We start from the raw sequence: 22868 nt of genomic DNA on the forward strand, positions 1-22868 counted from the left end.
GAATTCTTAAGGGAAGAAATAACCTTATTTCCCCTCCACTTCAATTTTATGCCTATGATAAGAGCCTTTGGTGAACAATGAAAAGAGTCTTCTCATGTTCAGGAGAGTAGACCATTTCTGTAATTTTATTTTAACTCTTTGTCACCTTCTAAATTCCTGGTCAGGTCTTATTTCCTTGAGAATAGAACATTTTCTATAACTCACTTAAGTTTTTGGTTATTTACCACTATCATCTCTATATTAACTAACCAGTAGGAAATAGAGAAAAGAATCATTGTTTTCATAAGGCCAGGTTTAAATAACCATTTTATAACACACATGCAAATAACCCCCTTATAGGAAGGTCTTGTTTTAACCTGGAAATCAAGAAGAATAAGGGTAATAAGGAATGTGTTTGTGTGACAATTTGTTTTTCTTTGTTTAACTTCTAATAATTATCTGTTATTTATAATTACCTGCTAATTAACTATAGTTGTCTAATTAGTTATAATTACAATTAAAAATTACATAATAAGACTGCAACTTAGGCCTACTCATCTTTCATGACTGTATTGTATATTAGTTGTAAAATATGTAATACATATTTTGTGTCTAAGAATACAGATTTTTTAATACTCTAATAGTCAAATTTTGATTATGGTAAGAATTATTTTTAAAATTGTGATGTAATTGCGGTATAACATTGTGTAAGTTTAAGGTATACAGTGGACATATAACACTGTGTAAATTTAAGGTGTACAAAGTGTTGATTTGATATACTTAGGGGTGCCTGGGTGGCTCAGTCAGTTGAGCGTCATGACTTTGGCTCAGATCATGATCTCATGTCTCAGCTCGTGAGTTTGAACCCCGCATTGGCTCTATGCTCAGAGCCTGGAGCCAGCTTCGGATTCTATGTCTCCCTCTCTCTGTCCCTCCCCTGCTCATGCTCTGTCTCTCTCTAAAAAAATAAATAAACATTGAAATAAAAAAAATTTTTTGATACATTTATAAATTGCTATAGGATTATCACCATAGGATCAGCTAACTTCTCTGTCATGTCACATAATTATCATTTTTATGGTGAGAACTGTTAAGATCTAGTGTCTCAGAAACTTTGAGATTTACAATACAGTTTTATCTGTGATCACTATGCTGTGCATTAGATCTCCAGAACCTCTTTTTCTTATAGTTGCATGTTTGTACCCTTCAACAACACATCACTACTTCCCCCTCCATCCAGTCCCTGGTAATCATTGTTCTACTCTCTGTTTTTACATGTTTGGCTTTTTTATTTTTATTTATTTTATTTTATTTTATTTTATTTTTTAAGTTTGAGAGACAGAGCACAAACAGGGTAGGGGCAGAGAGAGTGGGGAGAGAGAGAATCCCAATCTCTGCACTAACAGTGCAGAGCCTGATGTGGGGCTTGAACTCCTGGAACCATGAGATCATGAGCTGAGGCGAATCCAAGGGTCTGATGCTGAGCTACTCAGGTGCCCCAAGTTTGGCTTTTTTAGGTGCCCCAAGTTTGGCTTTTTTAGGTGCCATATGAGTGATAGCAGAAAGTTTTTGTCTTTTTCTGTCGGAATTATCCCATTTAGCATAATGCCCTCAAGGTCCATCAGTGTTGTTGCAAATCGCAGGATATCCTTTTTTCTTATGACTGAATAATATTCCGCAGTGTGTGTGTGTGTGTGTATGTGTGTATCTTTTTTACCTATTCATTTGTTGTAGACACTTGAGTTGTTTCAATATCTTAGCTATTGTGAATAATGCTCCAGTAAAAATGGTAGTGCATATATCTCTTCAATATCCTATTTTCATTTCCTTTGGATAAATACCCAGAAATCAGATTGCTAGATCATATGATTGTTCTATTTTTAATTTTTTGAGAACCTCCATACTGTTTTAAACCAGTTTACATTCCCACCAACAGTATACAGGATTCCCTTATCTCCACATCTCATCAATACTTGTTATCTCTTCTCTTCTTAATGATAGCCATTCTAACAGTTGTGAAGTGCTATCTCATTGTGGTTTTGATTTGCATTTCCATGATGATTAGAATTGTTGAACATTTTTTTGTATACCTGGTAGTCCTGTCTCCTTCGGGAAAATACCTATTTGGTTCCTCTGCCCATTTTTTATTCAGATTGTTTGGGGTTTTGTTATTAAACTATAGGAGTTCTTTTATGTATTTTAGATATTAACCTCCTATCTGACATATAATTTGCAAATATCTTCTCCCATTTTGCAGGTTTCCTTTTTGTTTTGTTGATCTTTTATTTTGCTATGCAGAAATTTTTTAATTTGATGTCGTCCCACTTGTTGATTTTTGCTTTTGTTGCTGTGCCTTTGGTGTCATATTAAAAAAAAATCGTGGCCCAGGCCAATATCAGTGTTTTCTTCTGGAGGTTTATTGTATTAGGTCTTACGTTTAAGTCTTTAATCCATTTTTAATTAATTCTGGTGAGTGATGGAAGATAGGAGTCCAATTTCATTTTTCTGCATGTGGTTATCCAGTTTTCTTAATACCATTTGTTGAAGAGACTGTCTTTCCCCATGAAGTGTTCTTGGCTCCCTTGTCAAATATTAGTTGACTGTATATGCAGGGATTTATTTCTGGGCTCTCTATTCTGTTCCATTGGCCTATATGCCTGTACCATACTGTTTTAATCACTTAGCTTCGTAGTATAGTTTGAAAGCAGGAAGTGTGATGCCTTAGGCTTTGTTCTTTCTTGAGTCTTGCATGCTTCCATACAAATTTTGGGATTGTTTTATCTGTTTCTGTAAAACATGCCATTGGGCTATTGATAAGGATTGCACTGACTCTATAAATGACTTTAGGTAGTGTGGATATTTTAACAGACAGTTATCAGTATATTCTTCTAATCCATGAGCATGGGGTATCTTTCCATTTGTTTGTGTCTTCTTCAGTTTCTTTCATTAAGGTTTTATAGTTTTCATAACACAGGCATACCTGAGAGATATTACGTGTTTGGTTCCAAACCACCGCAGGAAAGTGAGTATCACAATAAAGTGAGTATCACAATAAAATGAATTTTTTTAGTTTTCCAGAGCACATAAAATTTCAGTTTACACCCTACTGTAGCCTATTAAGCATGCAATAGCATTATGTCTTAAAAAACAATGTACATACCTTAATTTAAGAATACTTTATTACTAAAAAAAGGTTACCATTATCTGAGTCTTCAGTGAGTCATAATCACTAATTACATATTACCATAAAAAATATAATAATAATAAAAAGTTTGAAATATTGCAGAAATTACCAAAGTGTGGCACAGAGACACAAAGTGAGCAACTGCTACTAGGAAAAAATAGCACCAGTAGACTTGATCAATGCAGGGTTGCTATAGGCCTTCAATTTGTTAAAAAGAAAAAAAAAAAAGAGATAAATAAAATAAATGCAATTATCTGCAAAGTGCAGTAAAGTGGAGCACAATAAAATGAGGGTACAGCTGTACAAATCTTTCACCTTCTTGGTTAAATTTATTCCCAGGTATTTTTTTTTATGCCACTGTGAACCAGGATAGTTTTCTTTATTTCTTTTTCAGATGTTTCACTGTTAGTGTATACCAACACAACTGATTTCTATATGTTGATTTTATATCCTGCAACTATACCAAATTGGTTGATTAATTCCAAGTTTTTTGGTTGAGTCTTTAGGATTTTTTTTTTCCAATATATGAGTTTATTGTCAAATTGGTTTCCATACAACACCCAGTGCTCATCCCAAAAGGTGCCCTCCTCAATACCCATCACCCACCCTCCCCTCCCTCCCACCCCCATCAACCCTCAGTTTGTTCTCAGTTTTTAAGAGTCTCTTATGCTTTGGCTCTCTTCCACTCTAACCTCTTTTTTTTTTTTTTTCTTCCCCTCCCCCATGGGTTTCTATTAAGTTTCTCAGGATCCACATAAGAGTGAAACCATATGGTATCTGTCTTTCTCTGTATGGCTTATTTCACTTAGCATCACACTCTCCAGTTCCATCCATGTTGCTACAAAGGGCCATATTTCATTCTTTCTCATTGCCACGTAGTACTCCATTGTGTAAATAAACCACAATTTCTTTATCCATTCATCAGTTGATGGACATTTAGGCTTTATATATATATATATATATATATATATATATATATATATATATATATATAAAAGACCATATCATCTGCAAATATGACAGTTTTACTTATTCCTTTCTGATTCAGGTGCTTTTTATTTCTTTATCTTACGTAATTGATCTAACTAGGCCTTTCAGTATTATGTTGAGTAAGTGTGGTAAGAGTAGGCACCCTGATCCTAGAGGATCAGGGCATCCTGATCCTCAGTTTTTTGTCATTGAGTATGATGTTAGCTGTGGATTTTTCCCATATGGCCTTTTTTTTTTTTTTTTAACTAAGATATCTTTTTGTGTTTATTTATTTTAAGAGAGAGAGCAGGGGAGGGGCAGAGAGAGAGAGAATTCCAAGAAGGCTCCATGCTGTCAGTGCAGAGCCCAACATAGGGCTCAATCTCACAAACTGTGAGAGCGTGACCTGAATCAAAATCAGGAGTCATACACTTAACCGAGAGAGCCACCCGTACATACCCTTATGTATGGCCTTTATTGTGTAGAGTTGTATCCTAGCTGTACCCAGTCTACTGGGGGTTTTTATCATTAAAATATGTTGTATTTTGTCACATGCTTTTGATTTTTATGTTTTATCTTTTATTTTTATCTTTTTATCTTTTGTTAATATGGTATATCACATTTACTGATTTGCATATGTTGAACCATCCTTTCATCCCAAGGGTAAATCCTGCTTGGTCATGGTGTATATATAATACTTTCAATGTGTTTTGATTCCATTTGCTAATATTTTTTTAAGAATTTTTGCATGTATATTCATCAGGGGTATTGGTCTGTAGTTTCTTTTTTGTTCTTGTCTGGCTTTGGTATCAGAGTAATGCTGGGTTTGTAAAATGAGTTTTGAAATGTTGTGTCCCTTCAGTTTTTTGGAAGAATTTGAGAAAGGTTGGCATTAATTCTTCTTTAAATATTTGATAGAATTCATTAGTGAAACCAGCTTATCCTGAGGTTTTCTATGTTGGGAGATTGTTGATTTCTGATTCAATCTTCTTACTCACTGGTCTATTCAGATTTTCTATTTCTTCCTGTTTCGGTCTTGGAAGGTTGTTTCTCAGCATTTATCCATTTCTTCTAGCTTATCTGATTTATTGGCATATAATTGTTCATACTAGTGTTTTATGATCCTGTGTATTTCTGTAGTATCAATTGTAATGTCTCCTCTTTCATTTCTGACTTTGAGTATTCTCTTCTTTTTTCATGGTTTGTGTAGCTAGAGGTTTGCCAATTTTGTTTTATCTTTTTGAAAACAGCTCTTAGTTTCACTGTTTTTTCATTATTGTTTTTATGCTCTCTATTTCTGCTCTGATTTTTATTTCTTTCCTTCTGCTGACTTTGGGTTTCCTTGAGGTGTAAAGTTAGGCTGTTTATTTGAGTTGTTTTCTTAACATATACATTTACTACTATAAAGTTCCCTCTTAAAACTACTTCTGCAGCATCCCATAAGTTTTGGTATGTTGTATTTTCATTTTCCTTTGTTTGAGTATTTTTTTTTTAGGTTTCCCTTTTGATTTCTTTTTTGACCCCTTGGTTGTTCAGAGATATGTTGTTTAATTTCCACACATTTGTAGATTTTCCAGCTTTCCTTTTGTTGATTTCTAGTTTCATACCATTATGGTCTGAAAATATACTTGTTATTATTTCCATCTTCTTAAATTTGCCATGAGACTTTTTCTGTGTATTCTCATATGGTCTGCATCAGAGAATGTTTTATGTGCACTTGAGAAAAACATGTATTTGCTGCTATAAGATGGAATGTTCTATAAATGTCTGTTAGGTCTATTTGGTCTAATATATGGGTCAAGTCCAACTTTCCTTGTGGTGGTTCTGTCTGGATGATCTATCCATTGAAGAAAGTATGGTATTGAGGTCCTCTGCTTTATTTTTGTGTTGTCTGTTTTCTCCCTTCAAATCTGTCAATATTTGTTAATGTATTTAGATGCTCAGATGTTGGGTACATATGAATATATAGTTGTTATATCCTCTTGAAGCATTGGCCCCTTTATCATTATCTAATGACCTTCTTTGTCACTTGTGACCATTTTTGGCTTTTAAAGTCTGTTTAGTCTGGTAAAAGCATAGCTACCCCTACTCTCTTTTGGTTTCCACTTGGACTAAATGGCTTTTTCCAGCCCTTCACTTTGAGCCAGTTTGTGTTCTTAAAACTGAAGTGAGCCTTCTGTACGCAGTATAGAGTTGGATTTCATTTCTCTCTTTTTTTTTTTTTATGAAATTTATTGTCAGATTGGTTTCCATACAACACCCAGTGCTCATCCCAACAGGTGCCCTCCTCAATACCCATCATCCACCCACCCCTCCCTCCCACTCCCCATAAACCCTCAGTTTGTTCTCAGTTTTTAGGAGTCTCTTATGTTTTGGCTCCCTCCCTCTCTAGCCATTTTTTTTCCTTCCCCTCCCCCATGGTCTTCTGTTAAGTATCTCAGGATCCACATAAGAGTGAAACCATATGGTATCTGTCCTTCTCTGTATGACTTATTTCACTTAGCATAACACTCTCCAGTTCCATCCATGTTGCTACAAAAGGCCAGATTTCATTCTTTCTCATTGCCACGTAGTATTCCATTGTGTATATAAACCACAATTTCTTTATCCATTCATCAGTTGATGGACATTTAGGCTCTTTCCATAGTTTGGCTATTGTTGACAGTGCTGCTATAAACATTGGGGTACAAGTGCCCCTATGCATCAGTACTCCTGTATCCCTTGAGTAAATTCCTAGCAGTTCTATTGCTGGGTCATAGGGTAGGTCTATTTTTAATTTTTTGAGGAACCTCCACACTGTTTTTCAGAGTGGCTGCACCAGTTTGCATTCCCACCAACAGTGCAAGAGGGTTCCCATTTCTCCACATCCTCGCCAGCATCTATGGTCTCCTGTTTTGTTCATTTTAGCCACTCTGACTGGTGTGAGGCGATATCTGAGTACAGTTTTGATTTGTATTTCCCTGATGAGGAGCGACTTTGAGCATCCTTTCATGTGCCTGTTGGCCATCTGGATGTCTTCTTTAGAGAAGTGTTTATTCATGTTTTCTGCCCATTTCTTCACTGGGTTATTTGTTTTTCAGGTGTGGAGTTTGGTGAGCTCTTTATAGATTTTGGATACTAGCCCTTTGTCCGATATGTCATTTGCAAATATCTTTTCCCATTCCGTTGGTTGCCTTTTAGTTTTGTTGATTGTTTCCTTTGCTGTACAGAAGCTTTTTATCTTCATGAGGTCCCAGTAGTTCATTTTTGCTTTTAATTCCTTTCATTTCTATATCTAGTTCCTGTGTGCCTTTTGATTGGTGAACTCAATTTGTTAACATTCAGAGTTATTCTTGATATGTAAAGACTTACTAATGCCATCTTCTTAATGGCTTTGTGGGTGTTTTGTATTTCCACTGATTCTCTTTTCCTCTGTTTCTGCCTACCTTTAAGACTCGTGATTTTCCATGGTATCAGTCTGTTTCCCCTTTAATTTTTGTGAATCTGTTCTTGCTTCTTGATACCATGAAGCTTACGTAAAACATCTTACAGATAAAGCAGCCCATTTTAAGCTGATAGCAACTTAACTTCGGTTGCGTGTAAAAGCTTTACCTTTTTAATTTTTCCCCCTTTTTTTATATGCTTGATGTCATTATTTAACTCTTTTTATATTTCATATTCATTAACAAATTATAGTAGCTATAATTATTTTTCATACTCTTCTTCTTTAACCTTTGTATTACAGTTAGGTGGTTAACACACCATCCCATTACAGAATTAGAATTTTCTATGTCTGTGTATTTACCTTTACTCAGTGTGTTGTATACTTTCATATGTTTTTGTGTCATTATTAGTGTCTTTTCATTTCAGCTAGAATTCTTTTCAGCATTTCTTGCAAAGCAAGTCTAGAGGTAATGAACTCCCTCAGAATTCTCCAGTGAATTGTTAGTCCAGGAAAGTCTTTATTTCTGCTTTGCATCTGAAGGATAACTTTGCCAGATAAGAGTATTCTTGGCTAGCAGTTTTTTCTTTCAGTACTTCGAATATGTCATCTCACTCCTGGCCTATACAGTTTCTGCTGAGAAATCACTAATATAGCCTCATGGAATTCTTTTGTAGGTTACAATCTTTTTTTCCCTGGGTACTTTTAGGATTCTGTTTTTATCTTTTGAGTTTTGACACTTTCATTATACGATGTGTTGGAGAAGGTCTTTTGCATTGAGTTAATAGGGTTATCTATTAGCTTTATGAATATAGATGTCCAAGCTTCTCCCCAAGTTTGGGAAGTTCTCACCTATTATTTCTTTGAATAAACTTTCTGCCCTCTTCTCCCTCTCTTCTCTGAAACTCTAATTATTATATTTGTTCTTTGATGGAAAACCATAGACCTGATAGGCTTTCATCACTCTTTTTGACTCTTTTTCCTTTGTTCTGCTCTAATGGGTTAATTCAAAATTTCTAGATCACTTATTTGATCTTCTGTTTGCTTCACTCTGCCACACATGCTGTCTATTGCTTTTTATTATTATTATTATTTAATTTCAGCCATTGAAATCTTAAGTTCCAGAATTTCAGTTTGGTTCTTTCCTAAATTATTTCTTTTCTTTGTTAAATATTTCATTTTCTTTGTGTGTTATTTCCTAATTTCATTGAACAGCCCTTCTGAATTTTCTTATAGATCATTGAATTTGTTCAAAAGAACTACTTTGAATCTTTTATCAGCTAGTTTGCAAAATTCTGTGCTTTTGGTTGTTAGAGAATTACTATTTGTGATCACATTGTTTTGATTTTTCATGTTCCTTGTAGTTTTGCATTTCCACTTTTGCATTTGAAGTAACAGACACATTTTTAAATCTTTACTAGTTGTCTTCAGATGGGGTAATATAACAGCACCAACTGTTATATTTGTTAGTGCTGTTATTTTTGGGTTTTCTCCACCTTTTAGATTTTCCAGAAAATAGTGCTCAAGTTTGTGGTTTCTCCCTTACCCACAGGTCCTACTGTTTTTCTGATAACAGTCCATTTACTGAACTTGCTCTCACCACTGCACTTGGGAGTGAGCACCAGGAGCCAGCTGCAGTGTGAGGGGAGATGGGGGTTTAGCACTCAGGGCATTAGAGTGCCTATGGTATGGGGATCCTCAAGTAAAGTATTCCCAGAGGCTCATGGGCAGACTTCCTGCTGAAGTCCTGAGCACAGTCAGCAGGAACTGTGTACCTTTAATGCCCTTTGATATTTTTATCTGTCCCTTTCCTGCTCTGCTCCCACCTCCAGTTTTGGAAGTCCTGCCTCAGTACTCTGGGTGCGCTAGAGAGAAACGGGTTTCCCGTGCCATGTCCTGCACAACTCACATAGCCAGGTACTCATTGACTGCTCTCCTTTTCTCTTGTGGGTGAGGTCACCACTGCTGGATAATTTATTCCCATGGAGTGTTGCCTTGGCAGGGTAGTTCCGGAAGAGGGAGTGACACTGGGAAAATTCCTCTTAAGGTTTCCACTGTGACCAAACTTTTTTGTTTGTTTTTTGTTTCAATGGCATAATGGAATATGTCCCCGGAAAGGCTGGACTTTTGCAATATCTCTCTTGTCCATGGGTATCTTCCTAGGTCGGTACTCTACAGATTTTTTTCCCCACATGGCAAGAGTGGTTGGGACAAATGTACTGGTTCTGTAGCCCATACTAAAGTTTGTCCATCTACTACCAGATGTACAGGTGGTTGAAACAACTCCCAGGTCCCCTGGCATATGGTGCTGAATCCCACATTTTCCACAAAGGCACTTACGTTTGTGGATGGATATCTAATCCATAGCTTAAATGCAGGGACCAAAAGGGGCACCCGGGTGGCTCAGTCAGTTGAGCTTCTGACCTTGGCTCAGGTCATGATCTCACAGCTTGTGGGTTCGAGCCCCGCATCGGCTCTGTGCTGACAGCTCAGAGCCTAGAGCTGTTCTGGATTCTGTGTATCCCCTCTCTCTGCCCCTTCCCCACTCACACTCTGTCTCTCTCTCAAAAATAAATAATAAAACATTAAAAGCGAGGAAGGGACAGAAAGACACAATGTCTTTTGCTGCCATGATGGTGACATCACTCCTCCAATTTTTTTAATTTTTTTTTTCAACGTTTATTTATTTTGGGGACAGAGAGAGACAGAGCATGAATGGGGGAGGGGCAGAGAGAGAGGGAGACACAGAATCGGAAACAGGCTCCAGGCTCTGAGTCATCAGCCCAGAGCCCGACGCGGGGCTCGAACTCACGGACCGTGAGATCGTGACCTGGCTGAAGTCGGACGCTTAACCGACTGCGCCACCCAGGCGCCCCCTACTCCTCCAATTTTTTTTAATGTTTATTTATTTATTTTGAGAGAGAGAAATAGAAAGTGATGACCAGTGGGAGGGGCAAAGAGAGAGGGAGACAGAATCCCAAGCAGGCTTCACAACTGTGAGCACAGAGCCTTATGCGGAGCTTGAACCCACGAACCATGAGATCATGACCTGAGCCGAAACCAAGAGTTGGACATTTAACTGACGGAGCCACCCAGGCACCCCATCACTCTTCCAATTTTAAATAAGATAGTCAGGGCAAGCCTCATTCAGAAGGTGACATTTGAACAGACTTGAAGGCGGTAAGGGAGAGGACTGTATGGAAGGAAGTGGAATATATGGGAGAACATTCCAGACAGAAGGTACAGGCAGTATAAAGGCTCCTATGTGAAAACACACCTGTATGCAAAGAGGACAGTGTGGTTAGCTAGGCCAGAGTGATCAAGAATGAGAGAAGTGAAGGGGAATAGGTAGGGTAGATTGTGAAGAGCTGTACAAGCTATGATATGAGGACTTTGGCTCTTATCCTGATTGAACTTGGAAGCCTTCACGGATTTGAGCAGAAAAATGAAATGATAGCTTACGTTTTGTAAGTATCACTACTTATCAAAAAGAGATCATAGGGTACCTGGGTGGCTCTGTCGGTTAAGCACCCAACTCTTTATTTCAGTTCAGGTCATGATACCAGGGTTTGTGAGTTTAAGCCCCACATCAGGCTGCATGCTGGCAGTTCAGAGCCTGCTTGGGATTCCCTCCCTCTGCCTCTCCCCCGCTCATGCGCTCGCTCTCTCTCTCAATAAGTAAGAAAACAAAAAACAAACAATGAAGAGCAAAGGGAGAATCAGGGACACCAGTTACATTAGCTGCTGCAGTACCCCATAGTAAGAAGATAATTACTCTGACAAGAGTGAAGAACTGAAGAAAGCTGTTGGATTTGGGATATATTTTGAAGATACAGCCAATAAGCTCTCCTGATGTGGGACTAAGAGAAAGAGAAGAGTCAAGATTGACTCTCTGTTTTTTTCCCCAAGCTACGAAAGGACAGAATTGCCATCAACCGAGATGGAGAAGGCTGAGGATAGAGCAGGTTTCGGGAGTACAATCAGTAGTTCAGTTTTGGATGTGTTAGATTTGAGGTGTCCTTAGACATCCAGGTCCAAGTGCCAAGTGACAGTTGGTGTCTGAGTTTGGATAATAAGAGAAAGGACCGAACTTGAAATGGAAGTTTAAGAGTCACTGGTGAAGATACAAAGTCATGGACCTGGATGAGCTCACCAAGGGAGCCAGCCAGGGACTGAGCTGTGGTACAAAGGTGAGAGATACTTAGCTGCAGATAATGTTCAGTTAAATCTAGCACACCTTGTTTGTTCTTCGTTACTTTTTATACTGTTTTCTAATTTTTTATCATACCAAATTCATCTAATTTAGAAAGTGTGTGGGAAAGAGGACAAAAGGATGATTTGTAGCAAATCTAATCTGATTAATTCTTATGGGAAGATTACGTTCCTGAGTCTGACTTTGCTGTTCTGTTTTGTTATATCATTGTCACTTGGAATTAGATTTTCCCTGTTATTAAAAAAAAGAAGAAAGGAAATACTTGTTCTATCTCAACATCTTCTTAAAGTACTGAGATAATAATGTACTCAAGTCTTGATAGGTATTGAGAACTGTCAAAGAGAACTTGTACTCATATCTAGACTCTTCACTGTTCCACCCCACCTTCTTTCCCACCGAATAGAAATGACATCATGGAGCAAATTCTCCATCTTCCATAGGAATTAAGCAGTGAGACTGGCCATATTTATGGTTTCTTTAATAATTAGGATCTCAGATATCATCTAATAAAACTGGCTTATTTTGAAATTAGGAGAAATTGAGACCTACAAAGGTTCAATGACTTGCCAAAATCAGTTTCTTTTTTTGTTTTTTTTTGTTTTTTGTTTGTTTTTAATGTTAGTTTTGAGAGAGAAAGAGACAGTGCAAGTGGGATAGGGGCAGAGAGAGAGTGAGACACAATTCAAAACAGGCTCCCGGCCATCAGCCCAGAGCCCGACGCAGGACCCAAACCCACAAACTGCGAGATCATGACCAGAGCCAAAGTTGAACGCTTAACCAAGTGAGCCACCCAGGTGCCCCTCAAAATCAGTTAATGGCAGAATTAGAAACTCAGATCTCCAATGTGTCACGTACTTACTCAAAACTAGATGTCCAGTTCTGGTAGTAGCAAAAGGTTATGCTAAGAATTAAGCATTTCATGATGATTTTCCTTACCTTTTGTAACTTACATGGGCTTTTGAAAGATGTTATTTAAATATTTACATACATTCCCATAAAAATTTTAAAGGAAACCAGTTTTTTCTCTGGCTGGATAAATTTCCCTCTAGTGAACCACAGGCCTTGTGAGTATCTTCATTGACATTAGAACTGTTGTCAATAGACAGCAACATGCAGAAGATTGAAACTAGACCACTTTCTCACACCATTCACAAAAATAAACTCAAAATGGATAAAGGACCTGAATGTGAGACAGGAAACCATCAAAACCCTAGAGGAGAAAGCAGGAAAAGACCTCTCTGACCTCAGCCGTAGCAATTTCTTACTTGACACATCCCCAAAGGCAAGGGAATTAAAAGTAAAAATGAACTACTGGGACCTCATGAAGATAAAAAGCTTCAGCACAGCAAAGGAAACAACCAACAAAACTAAAAGACAACCAACGGAATGGGAAAAGATATTTGCAAATGACATATCAGACAAAGGGCTAGTATCCAAAATCTATAAAGAGCTCACCAAACTCCACACCTGAAAAACAAATAACCCAGTGAAGAAATGGGCAGAAAACATGAATAGACACTTCTCTAGAGAAGACATCCAGATGGCCAACAGGCACATGAAAAGATGCTCAATGTCACTCCTCATCAGGGAAATACAAATCAAAACCACACTCAGATATCACCTCACGCCAGAGTGGCCAAAATGAACAAATCAGGAGACCATAGATGCTGGCGAGGATGTGGAGAAATGGGAACCCTCTTGCACTGTTGGTGGGAATGCAAACTGGTGCAGCCACTCTGAAAAACAGTGTGGAGGTTCCTCAAAAAATTAAAAATAGACCTACCCTATGACCCAGCAATAGCACTACTGGGAATTTACCCAAGGGATACAGGATTACTGATACATAGGGGCACTTGTACCCCAATGTTTATAGCAGCACTGTCAACAATAGCCAAACTATGGAAAGAGCCTAAATGTCCATCAACTGATGAATGGATAAAGAAATTGTGGTTTATATACACAATGAAGTACTACATGACAATGAGAAAGAATGAAATCTGGCCTTTTGTAGCAACATGGATGGAACTGGAGAGTGTTATGCTAAGTGAAATAAGCCATACAGAGAAAGACAGATACCATATGTTTTCACTCTTATGTGGATCCTGAGAAACTTAACAGAAACCCATGGGGAAGGGGAAGGAAAAAAAAAAAAAAGGAGGTTAGAGTGGGAGAGAGCCAAAGCATAAGAGACTCTTAAAAACTGAGAACAAACTGAGGGTTGATGGGGGTGGGAGGGAGGGGTGGGTGGGTGATGGGTATGGAGGAGGGCCCCTTTTGGGATGAGCACTGGGTGTTATGGAAACCAATTTGACAATAAACTTCATATATTGAAAAAAAAAACTTGTCAGTAGGAATACCATACTCATTGATTGTAAACAATTTTTTTCAACATTTTTAGATCTCTGAAATTTTGGGTTTAATTTACTCTTTTTTTAGTTTCTCAAGGTGGAAACAGATTATTGATTTGAAGCATTTCCCAAAATAAGTATGCTTTATCTGCAGCCAGCAAATTTTGATATGTCGTGTTTTAATTTCTAGTTGATTCAAAATATTTTAATTTCCCTGTGACTACCCCTTGGACTAATGGGTTATTTAGAAGTTTGTTAATTTCAAGCTACTTAGAGATTTACCAGGTATCCTTCTCTTACTGACTTTGGCTCAGATGTAACCTCCATCTAGTGTCTACAGCTTCCAGGGGTTATATACTCTGATTTTAGCCCACTGTCAGCTTTTAGCGGTGTATAAAAATTTTAGCTGAATTCATTTTACCCTCATATGGTAGCCTCATCTTCCCATTTTCTGCCATGGGTGAGCCATTACTCACATTCCATCTCTCCTTGGAGGTGCTTGTCTTTCGTTAAATTTTGAGCTACCTGATATGCAAACTCTGTGATAGGGTCAAGAAAAGTTACATTTTTGTAGATTATCCTTTTGGTTGTTGATAATGCACAGGAAATGCTCTTTCCAGCTTTCTGCTTCCTGAGGTGAAGCCAGAAGTCTCAATGCCAGGTATTTTAAGCTACAATTTGGGGAGTGTTTTAGAGTCCAAGCCATAGAGGCAAATGAGAAAGGTTGATGACTTTACACGTTAAAATGCATCATAAGGCTTCATCACAGACAGAACTACAGTCACAGTCCCTTGAACTCCATGGAGTAGCCCTATTGTTTTGTTGTAATAAAGTTTTATTTCACTAACTACAATGACATTCTCAACCTGTACAAGAAAACAGGAGTGAGTTTCTGTGCGTATTGTCACTCCTGCCTTCTTTCCTAATTTAAGTTGCTGGCACATGCAGCACCATGTGTGAATGGCTGACAGAGGTCAAGGGGTTAAGGCGTGGGTTTATTTCTTCTTTGGAATAGTACAAGTTGTTGTTTAGTTGTAGAGTAGTACATCTATATAAGAAGCTCAGCCTCAGCTCAACTCCTACTGAATTATGTGATGATGGAACAGTCTGTAATTAGGTACTTCATTCCAACCTAATGATTGTTGAATGAACAGCATCTAATTGGGAATTGATAAAGATGTGTGACTGTAGACATCAGTATGAAGACATCGTTTTTATTATTTTTCATTGCAGAATAATTTGGCTAATTTAAAGCTTAAACCTTCAGTGGGAGAAGCTAGTTCATGGAAATGATTGTGAGATGATTGCTTTACAAACTTCAGCTATTTAATTGCGGTCAGCGTAATCAGATTTTTTAGTTACTCATTTAACTTTATTTGTTGCTCTTCTTTTTCAGAAAATACTTCCAGGAGGAAATACGTCATTTGATGTAGTTTTTCTTGCAAGAGTAGTGGGAAATGTAGAAAATACTTTATTTATTAACACGTCCAATCATGGGGTATTTACTTATCAGGTAAGAACCAGGACTAAATCTTTTATTTATTTTATAAAATATCGTTCTTACCTCCAACCTATCCTATGACTCTCTTTAAAAACTCAGGGATAATAGGAAATGTGAGAGTTTAGACTGAGAGCATTTTTATTCACTGCTATGTCTGTGACTAGCCCCTATCAAATCAGACTGAACAAATGATCTTTTAAAGCTATAGCTAAAGTTTTAATGTAAGATTGTTGGCAAAAGAATAGTAAAAAATATTTTATAATAATTTTTTTAATTTTTATTTTGCACATTTATGAAGCATACTTGATAATAGTTTCAAAATTAAAACATGCATGCTCCCTTTTCTTTAGTGAATAGATTGCTTAAAATTTGTTCTTATTTTCTCTGTGTAATGTTTAGGTTATTAGAGATTGTTAATGTCTTATGAGTCAAGATTTTTATAATCAAGGTTATCAAGATTGTTAAGAAGAATTGCTTCTGTGGCACTATACTACGTACTTTACAAACATTTCTGCATGCGTTATAGATACTGTTATTCTCATTCGTTTAGATAAGGAAGGTGAAGCTTAGAAAGGTTAAGTAGTTTGTTCAAATTATGCTACTAATAGATTATTAAGCAGGGATTCAAACCCATGCCTTTATAACTACAAAGACCATCCTATTAACCACTGTGTTATCCTGCGCATAGAACACAGTGTTTCAACTCCTTACTTAGATAATGTCTTACTTTACAGTTTTTATGATTTTGTTTTTGAACATTTCTTTTCTAGGACCCAGAACATACCACATATCTTGAGAATTCGTGTCAGTAAACCAATTAGTTAGGCACTTGTATTTATATACAGTGAATATGTCTTTAACAGTTGTTTAGTAGGCAACCTGTGTAGATGAATAACTTAGAAGTGCTATATAGATGATGCTCATTTAACATACACCTGTTGAGTAAATGAAGACTGTCATAAGAATATTACTACCATTGCCCTCTAGGGGCAGCCTAACCGACTTAGGTGGATGTGGCCAAGCTGTACTACTTGAGGGTTGTAATCGGTTTGTCCTCAAGCAGAGCCTCAGTGGCCAGCTGCTTTTCTTCACCTCTCCACATCTAGTCTTTCACAAAGTCTGCCTCCTAAATATATCTTGAGTCTAACTCTCTCCTCCACACTGCCACTGCTCTCTTCTAAGCCACATTACCTCTCCCTGGGTTACACCATAGCCTCCAACAGGCCTTCCACTCCTCCACTGTCCTTACCATAGTCTGTTATTCACTGTAGTCGGAATGATCTTCTGTGAACATAAATCACATCTAGTCAACTTCCCCATGGAAATCTTTATGTCGTCCTATTGCTTTCAGAGCAAAATGTAAATTTGTGACCAAGGCCAACAAGGCTCTGAGGTTCTGACTCCCATATGTTCCTTCTATTCCATCCCATTTGACCATGCTTCTCATCTTATTCCTGATCTTCAAGTTAACCCCTTTCCTGCCTTGTTTCCTTTGTATACTTCCCCTCACCCAAATACACTCTCAGTTCTGGTTTGTTCTCATCTTGCATCAGCTCATAATCACTTCCCCAGAGAAGATGACCTTGACCATGCTCCCTAAAAGAATATCCCAGCCTCACCCCAGCCAGTTATTCTATATCACATTACCATTTTTTAAAAACTTTTTTATTGTTATTTAGTGTGCCCCTCATACTGGAATGTAAGTTGCATGAGGGCAGGCACATTATCTATCTTGTTTACTATTGAATCATTCACACTGTATATATTTGTGCCTAGCAAATCATAGGCACTTAAGAAATATTTGTCATTTGACTGATGGGCTCACTCTGTTTAGTCAACCCAGGACCTTGCTTTCTCATGTGGGAATGACCTGGAGCTGGATTTGAGAAATTGTTTGAGCCCTAGATCCATCTTCTTCTCATGGTTGGAATAGGGAAATCTTTTGATTCCCTGTTGCCTTCTTTTGTCTATTCTGTGAGCTCATGAAGGACTGCTATCATTTTAATTTCCAATATATTATAGAAATAATTCCAAATACACATATGTGTAGTAAATCAAATATATAGCCAAATCAAGGATAGAAACCACATGTGTATTCTTTTTAAAGGTAGTCAGGATTTTTCCATCTAAATAAGACACATCAGTTTTCCCTAGATCAATCAGTTATAACTATAAAAATGTTATGAAAGCAACCCAGATTGCATTTTTTTCTCCTTTAAAATAGGTATTTGGTGTTGGAGTTTAACCCAGATTGCATTTTTTTCTCCTTTAAAATAGGTGTTTGGTGTTGGAGTTCCAAATCCATATCGACTGAGGCCATTCCTTGGGGCCAGAGTCCCTGTGAACAGCAGTTTCTCACCTATAATAAATATACACAATCCTCACAGTGAGCCTTTACAGGTGAGTTTATGTTGATGATATTGAATGAGTTACATTTTGGTGGAAATTAATGCTTACCATGAAATCTCAGTTTGTTACAGTTTGCAAGACTATTTAAAATAATGGGATTTTATAGATGTATCAAAGAGTGGTTATTCTTTTAATGCAACTTGCTGTGGTCAGAATTTTCGATTACAATAGTCCAGGTATTGACTTTTTGGAACCACTTTTTAAACAACTGTGGTTTCTCTGGTGTTACAGTTTAGCAGGTCTGCATTTAACTTAAGAGTTTTCAACTACACAAGGCCATTGCTTTTCTGATGTAACGTAAATTTTTAAAACAGTTCATACTTATTTTTGGTAATAAGTTTTGGGTGATGGCAGCCTGGAAGTTAAAGTCTGAGGAAGGGTAAATATAGAATCACGATTAAAAGCAAACTTATTTTTTGTTTAAAAAGTCCAACTCCTGGGATGCCTGGGTGGCTCAGTCAGCTGAGCATCCTACTCTCAATTTCCACCCAGGCAACGAACCCACGGTCATGGGATTGAGCCTAGTATTGGGCTCCACGCTGAGCATGGAGTCTGCTTAAGATTCTCTCCCTCTCTGTCTCTCTCTTTCTCTTTCTTTGCACCCCTCCCCTGCTCTCTCTACAGATAAGATAAGATAAGATAAGATAAGATAAGATAAGATAAGATAAGATAAGATAATCCAACTCCTAATTTTACTCAATCTGTTAGGTACTGATTGTTTTCAAATTTGACATCTCTCCTCACTAGTTCCTGGTCTTATAGTCAGAGTGGCAAGTGTCACTCCTTTATGTGTTTCCTAAAATCCCCACCGTACATCCCGAGAGACTTCCAACTATGTGACATTTGCTGCCACTGTAGGTTCTAGTTGCGTTGTCTGGTTGAAAGGAAATGTGGATGCTTTCTGGAATAGTTTATAATATCCACACCCAGCCTCCCCAAAGTTCTTTAGGACCAGTACTGCAGGCCTTAACAGTAGCTTGAACATAACAGGAGGAGGGAAAATACTACATATTGTAGTAAGCTACAGAGCTTTGACAACCAAACTGATTCTTGTCATCCCAGAACCCCTGGTAGAAATGTTCATGAACAATGAAAAAGAAAATGTAGAAGAGAAAAAAATGAGATTTTTAGAGCCTGAATTGTGAAATTATATGCTAAGGTAGCAAAAAAGAGGTTTCTTCCCAACGTTTGGCTAACAATTAGGTGAGCATAACTACTAATAAAAATACCCAAATTTGAATTATTTTTAGCTAGATATTTTCATTACAAGAGAAGAAAAGTCTCTTGTGTCCTGTTTTTACAAGTGAAAGTATTTGTATTTCCTCTTCATCACTCGATCATTTATATCCTTTTGCTAAATTTAGATAATAATGTATTTTCTCTGTTTTGGCAACCTTTTATCAGAAATTATATAGAAACCTCATAAATAAATTCCTGCTGCTTTCTTTCCTTGACTGTTTTTGGTCAACTTATTTTTGTTGTTGTTGATGTTCATCTAGGCTTTTTCTAGTTATAGTATTTTAATTCAAGAATGTATACCACACTGGACTTTTCACCAGCATGCAGGAGAGCAAATGGAAAAACCAAAGCTGTCCTCTTAGAAAAAGTACAGATTATTTTTTTTAATGTTTATTTATTTTTGAGAGGAGAGAGAGAGAGAGCACACAGGCAGGGAAGGAGCAGAGAGAGAGGGAAACAAAGGATCTGAAGCAGGCTCCACACTGTCAGCACAGAGCCCGATGTGGGGCTTGAACTTAGGAATTCGGATATCATGAACCTGAGCTAAAGTTGGATGCTTAACCAGCTGAGCCACCTCAGTGCCTCACAAGTATAGGTGATTTATCTGAAAGGCACTCTTAACCTGATGGTTCTACAATAGGTTATACTGTGCCATTAGTCTTATCCTTAAATTTAAGAAAATACTGTAAACAGGAAATTGTATGTGATTTGTTTATTTTATATAAAACACAGACCCATTAGTATGTTCTCACTGAAAAAAAAAAAATGTTAACAACTCAAACATGTAAAGCAAAACTCCCCTTGAACTTCTACTTTTTTAATCCAGTGCTGTCCACTAGAACTTTCTTCGATGGTGTGTCTGTATCTGCTCTGTCCAGCAGCCACTAGCCACACGTGGCTAATGAGCAGTTGAATTTGTGGCTAGGGGTGGCTAAGAAACTGAACATTTATTTTCTTTTATTTCTGTAATTTTAAATGTAAATAACTCCAGGTATCTGGTAACTGTTGTGTTAGCTCAGCTCCAGTCCCAGCCCCTCCTCATAGATACTACTCATATGATCTTGGTGCACCAGATCAGACCTCATTCAGGGCACTTGTACACATATATGTAGACACACAAAAATAAACACTCTTTGCAAAAAAAAATTTTTACACGAACTATATTCTTTATATTTTGCCTTCGTTTTTTTTCTACACTTTATTAAATTAGAATAAATAGCACTGGACTTAAAATCAGTGATATGTCACATTCCTAATTTTAATGTGATCTTTCCTTTGAATTTTATAATGTAGTCTTTTTCTGTACCCATTTCTTTATTCCTTTCCCGATAATCAGTAGTCTACCCTTTAATCTTCTGTTTCCACACATTGTTAGGCTTGTTTCCTTAATACCTTGGAAGTTGAAATGAATAATATGTGATGTCTTCTGGTTTTTTCAGAAAAGATTCTACAGTTACTCCATCAGTTAAGATGGTATTACTATTGGGGTACCTGAGTGTCTCTGTCAGTTAAGCGTCCAACTTTGGCTCAGGTCATGATCTCACAGTTCATGAGTTCAAGCCCCGCATCAGGTTCTCCACTGCTAGCACGGAGCCTGCTTTGGATCTTTGTCTCCCTCTCTCTGCCCCTTCCCTGCTCACATGCTTTCACTCTCTCTCAAAAATAAATAAACATTAAAAAAAAAAAAAGATGGTATTACTGTCAATACAACTGGGACCATAGGGGAACACTGTACTAAATCAAAAGGCAGGTAAGAATACTTAGAAAATCTTAGCTTGTTAGTTTTTGCTAAATGCATTACTCTAACAACATAACACGCAAAACCTTTAAGTTCATACTAAAGCATTGCTGTTTTTCCTGCATTGTCCTTTCTTATGTATTCCTGAAGGACTTATGTGATAAAACAAGTGAAGGTTTTCCACCCATTCTTTTACTTCACTCCACATTTGAATTTAATTAAATATATTATTTCTTTTTAAGAGATAGGGTTACCTGCCTTGAAAGGAAAGTCTCCAACGGAGGACCTGGGTGGCTCAGTTGGTTAAGCGTCCAACTTGGCTCAGGTCATGATCTCGCTGTTTGTGAGTTTGAGCCCTCCATTGGGCTCTAGTGCTGACAGCTCAGAGCCTAGAGCCTGCTTCGGATTCTGTGTCTCCATCTCTCTCTGCCCTTTGCCCGCTAATGCTGTGTCTCTCTCTCTCTCATAAATAAACATTTTTAAAAATTAAAAAAAAAAAAAAAGGAAAGTCTCCTGCCATATGACCCATTCTATCCCTAGATATTTACCCAAGAGAAAAGAAAGCAGATGTTCACACAAAGACTTATACAATGCAGTGTTCATAGCACCTTTATCCATAATGACCAAAAACTGGAAACAACCCACATGTCCATCAGTAGGTGAATGGATCAATAATTGTGGCATAGCCATAAAATTGAAAAGAAATGAACTCTTCAGTTCCATCCACGTTGCTACAAATGGCCAGATTTCATTCTTTCTCATTGCCAAGTAATATTCCATTGTATATATAAACCACATCTTCTTTATCCATTCGTCAGTTGATGGACATTTAGGAACTGGAGAGTGTTATGCTAAGTGAAATAAGTCGGCAGAGAAAGACAAATACCATATGTTTTCACTCATATGTGGATCCTGAGAAACTTAACAGAAGACTAGTGGGGAGGGGAAGGGGGAAAAAAAAAAGTTACAGAGAGGGAAGGAAGCAAACCATAAGAGACTCTTAAATACTGAGAACAAACTGAGGGTTGATGGAGGGTGGGGGAGAGGGGAAAGTGGGTTGATGGGCATTGGAGGGCACCGGTTGGGATGAGCACTGGGTGTTGTACGGAAACCAATTTGACAATAAATTACATATATAAAAATAAAAGAAATGAACTATTAATACATAAAACAACATGATGAATCTCAAAATAATTACACCAAGTTAAAGCAGCTTGACACAAGAGTATATACTGTATGATTCCATTTATATAAAGCTCTAGAAAATACAAATTAATCTAGAGTGGCTGAGCTCAGCTCATTGGTTGCCTAAGGATATAGGGGACAGAGAGAGACAGGTAGATTGCAAGGGGCATGAAGAAAATTTGGAGATAATGGGTATATTTAATGTCTTAATTGCAGTGGTAGCTTCACGCCTGTATATGTATGTCAGAATTTATCAAGTTGTACAGTTGAAATATGTGTTGTTTATTGTATATCAGTTATACCTCAGCAAAATAGTTTTTAAAAATCATGAGTATAGATACAAGCCACAGAGGTATTATTAATGGTTCCTATGGTTTTGCCACCAAGAGAAACCAGATATTGTCATAGTGCTTTAAAAATGTTACATATATCTCAGAATAACATATTCTTCACTATTTCACAATTATAGTGGTTATTAGATCTGCTAAAGCTTGTTATAAATGTGTGAATAAAGAAGCATTTGTGTAACTACAAGAAATATAAAATTTATATTTCTAAAATTTGATAATTTCCATAAACTATTTTTCCTTTGAAAATAAAAAGTGTTCTATGGATAGATTTTCTTTAATCCAGTGTCTGAAATAACTATACTGTTTCTAACTTTAATGTTTTAAATTTACCT

General features: G+C 37.2%; 1 protein-coding gene across 2 annotated transcripts in view; it reads left to right on the top strand.

The window, feature by feature from the left end:
- TMEM131 (transmembrane protein 131) overlaps positions 1–22868 on the top strand; it is a 245368-nt gene that overhangs the window by 144696 nt on the left and 77804 nt on the right. For both annotated transcript variants that reach the window (XM_047068675.1, XM_047068676.1), the window contains exons 6-7: positions 15511–15627; positions 17893–18015. In XM_047068675.1, the coding sequence (XP_046924631.1) occupies positions 15511–15627; positions 17893–18015 (240 nt within the window). The remainder of the gene's footprint in view (positions 1–15510; positions 15628–17892; positions 18016–22868) is intronic.

This window comes from Lynx rufus, unplaced genomic scaffold (genome assembly GCF_022079265.1).
Source record: "Lynx rufus isolate CCGP_SWC_20201006 ecotype Redwood Valley unplaced genomic scaffold, mLynRuf1.p SCAF_8, whole genome shotgun sequence".
In the NCBI taxonomy this organism is placed as follows: domain Eukaryota; kingdom Metazoa; phylum Chordata; class Mammalia; order Carnivora; family Felidae; genus Lynx; species Lynx rufus.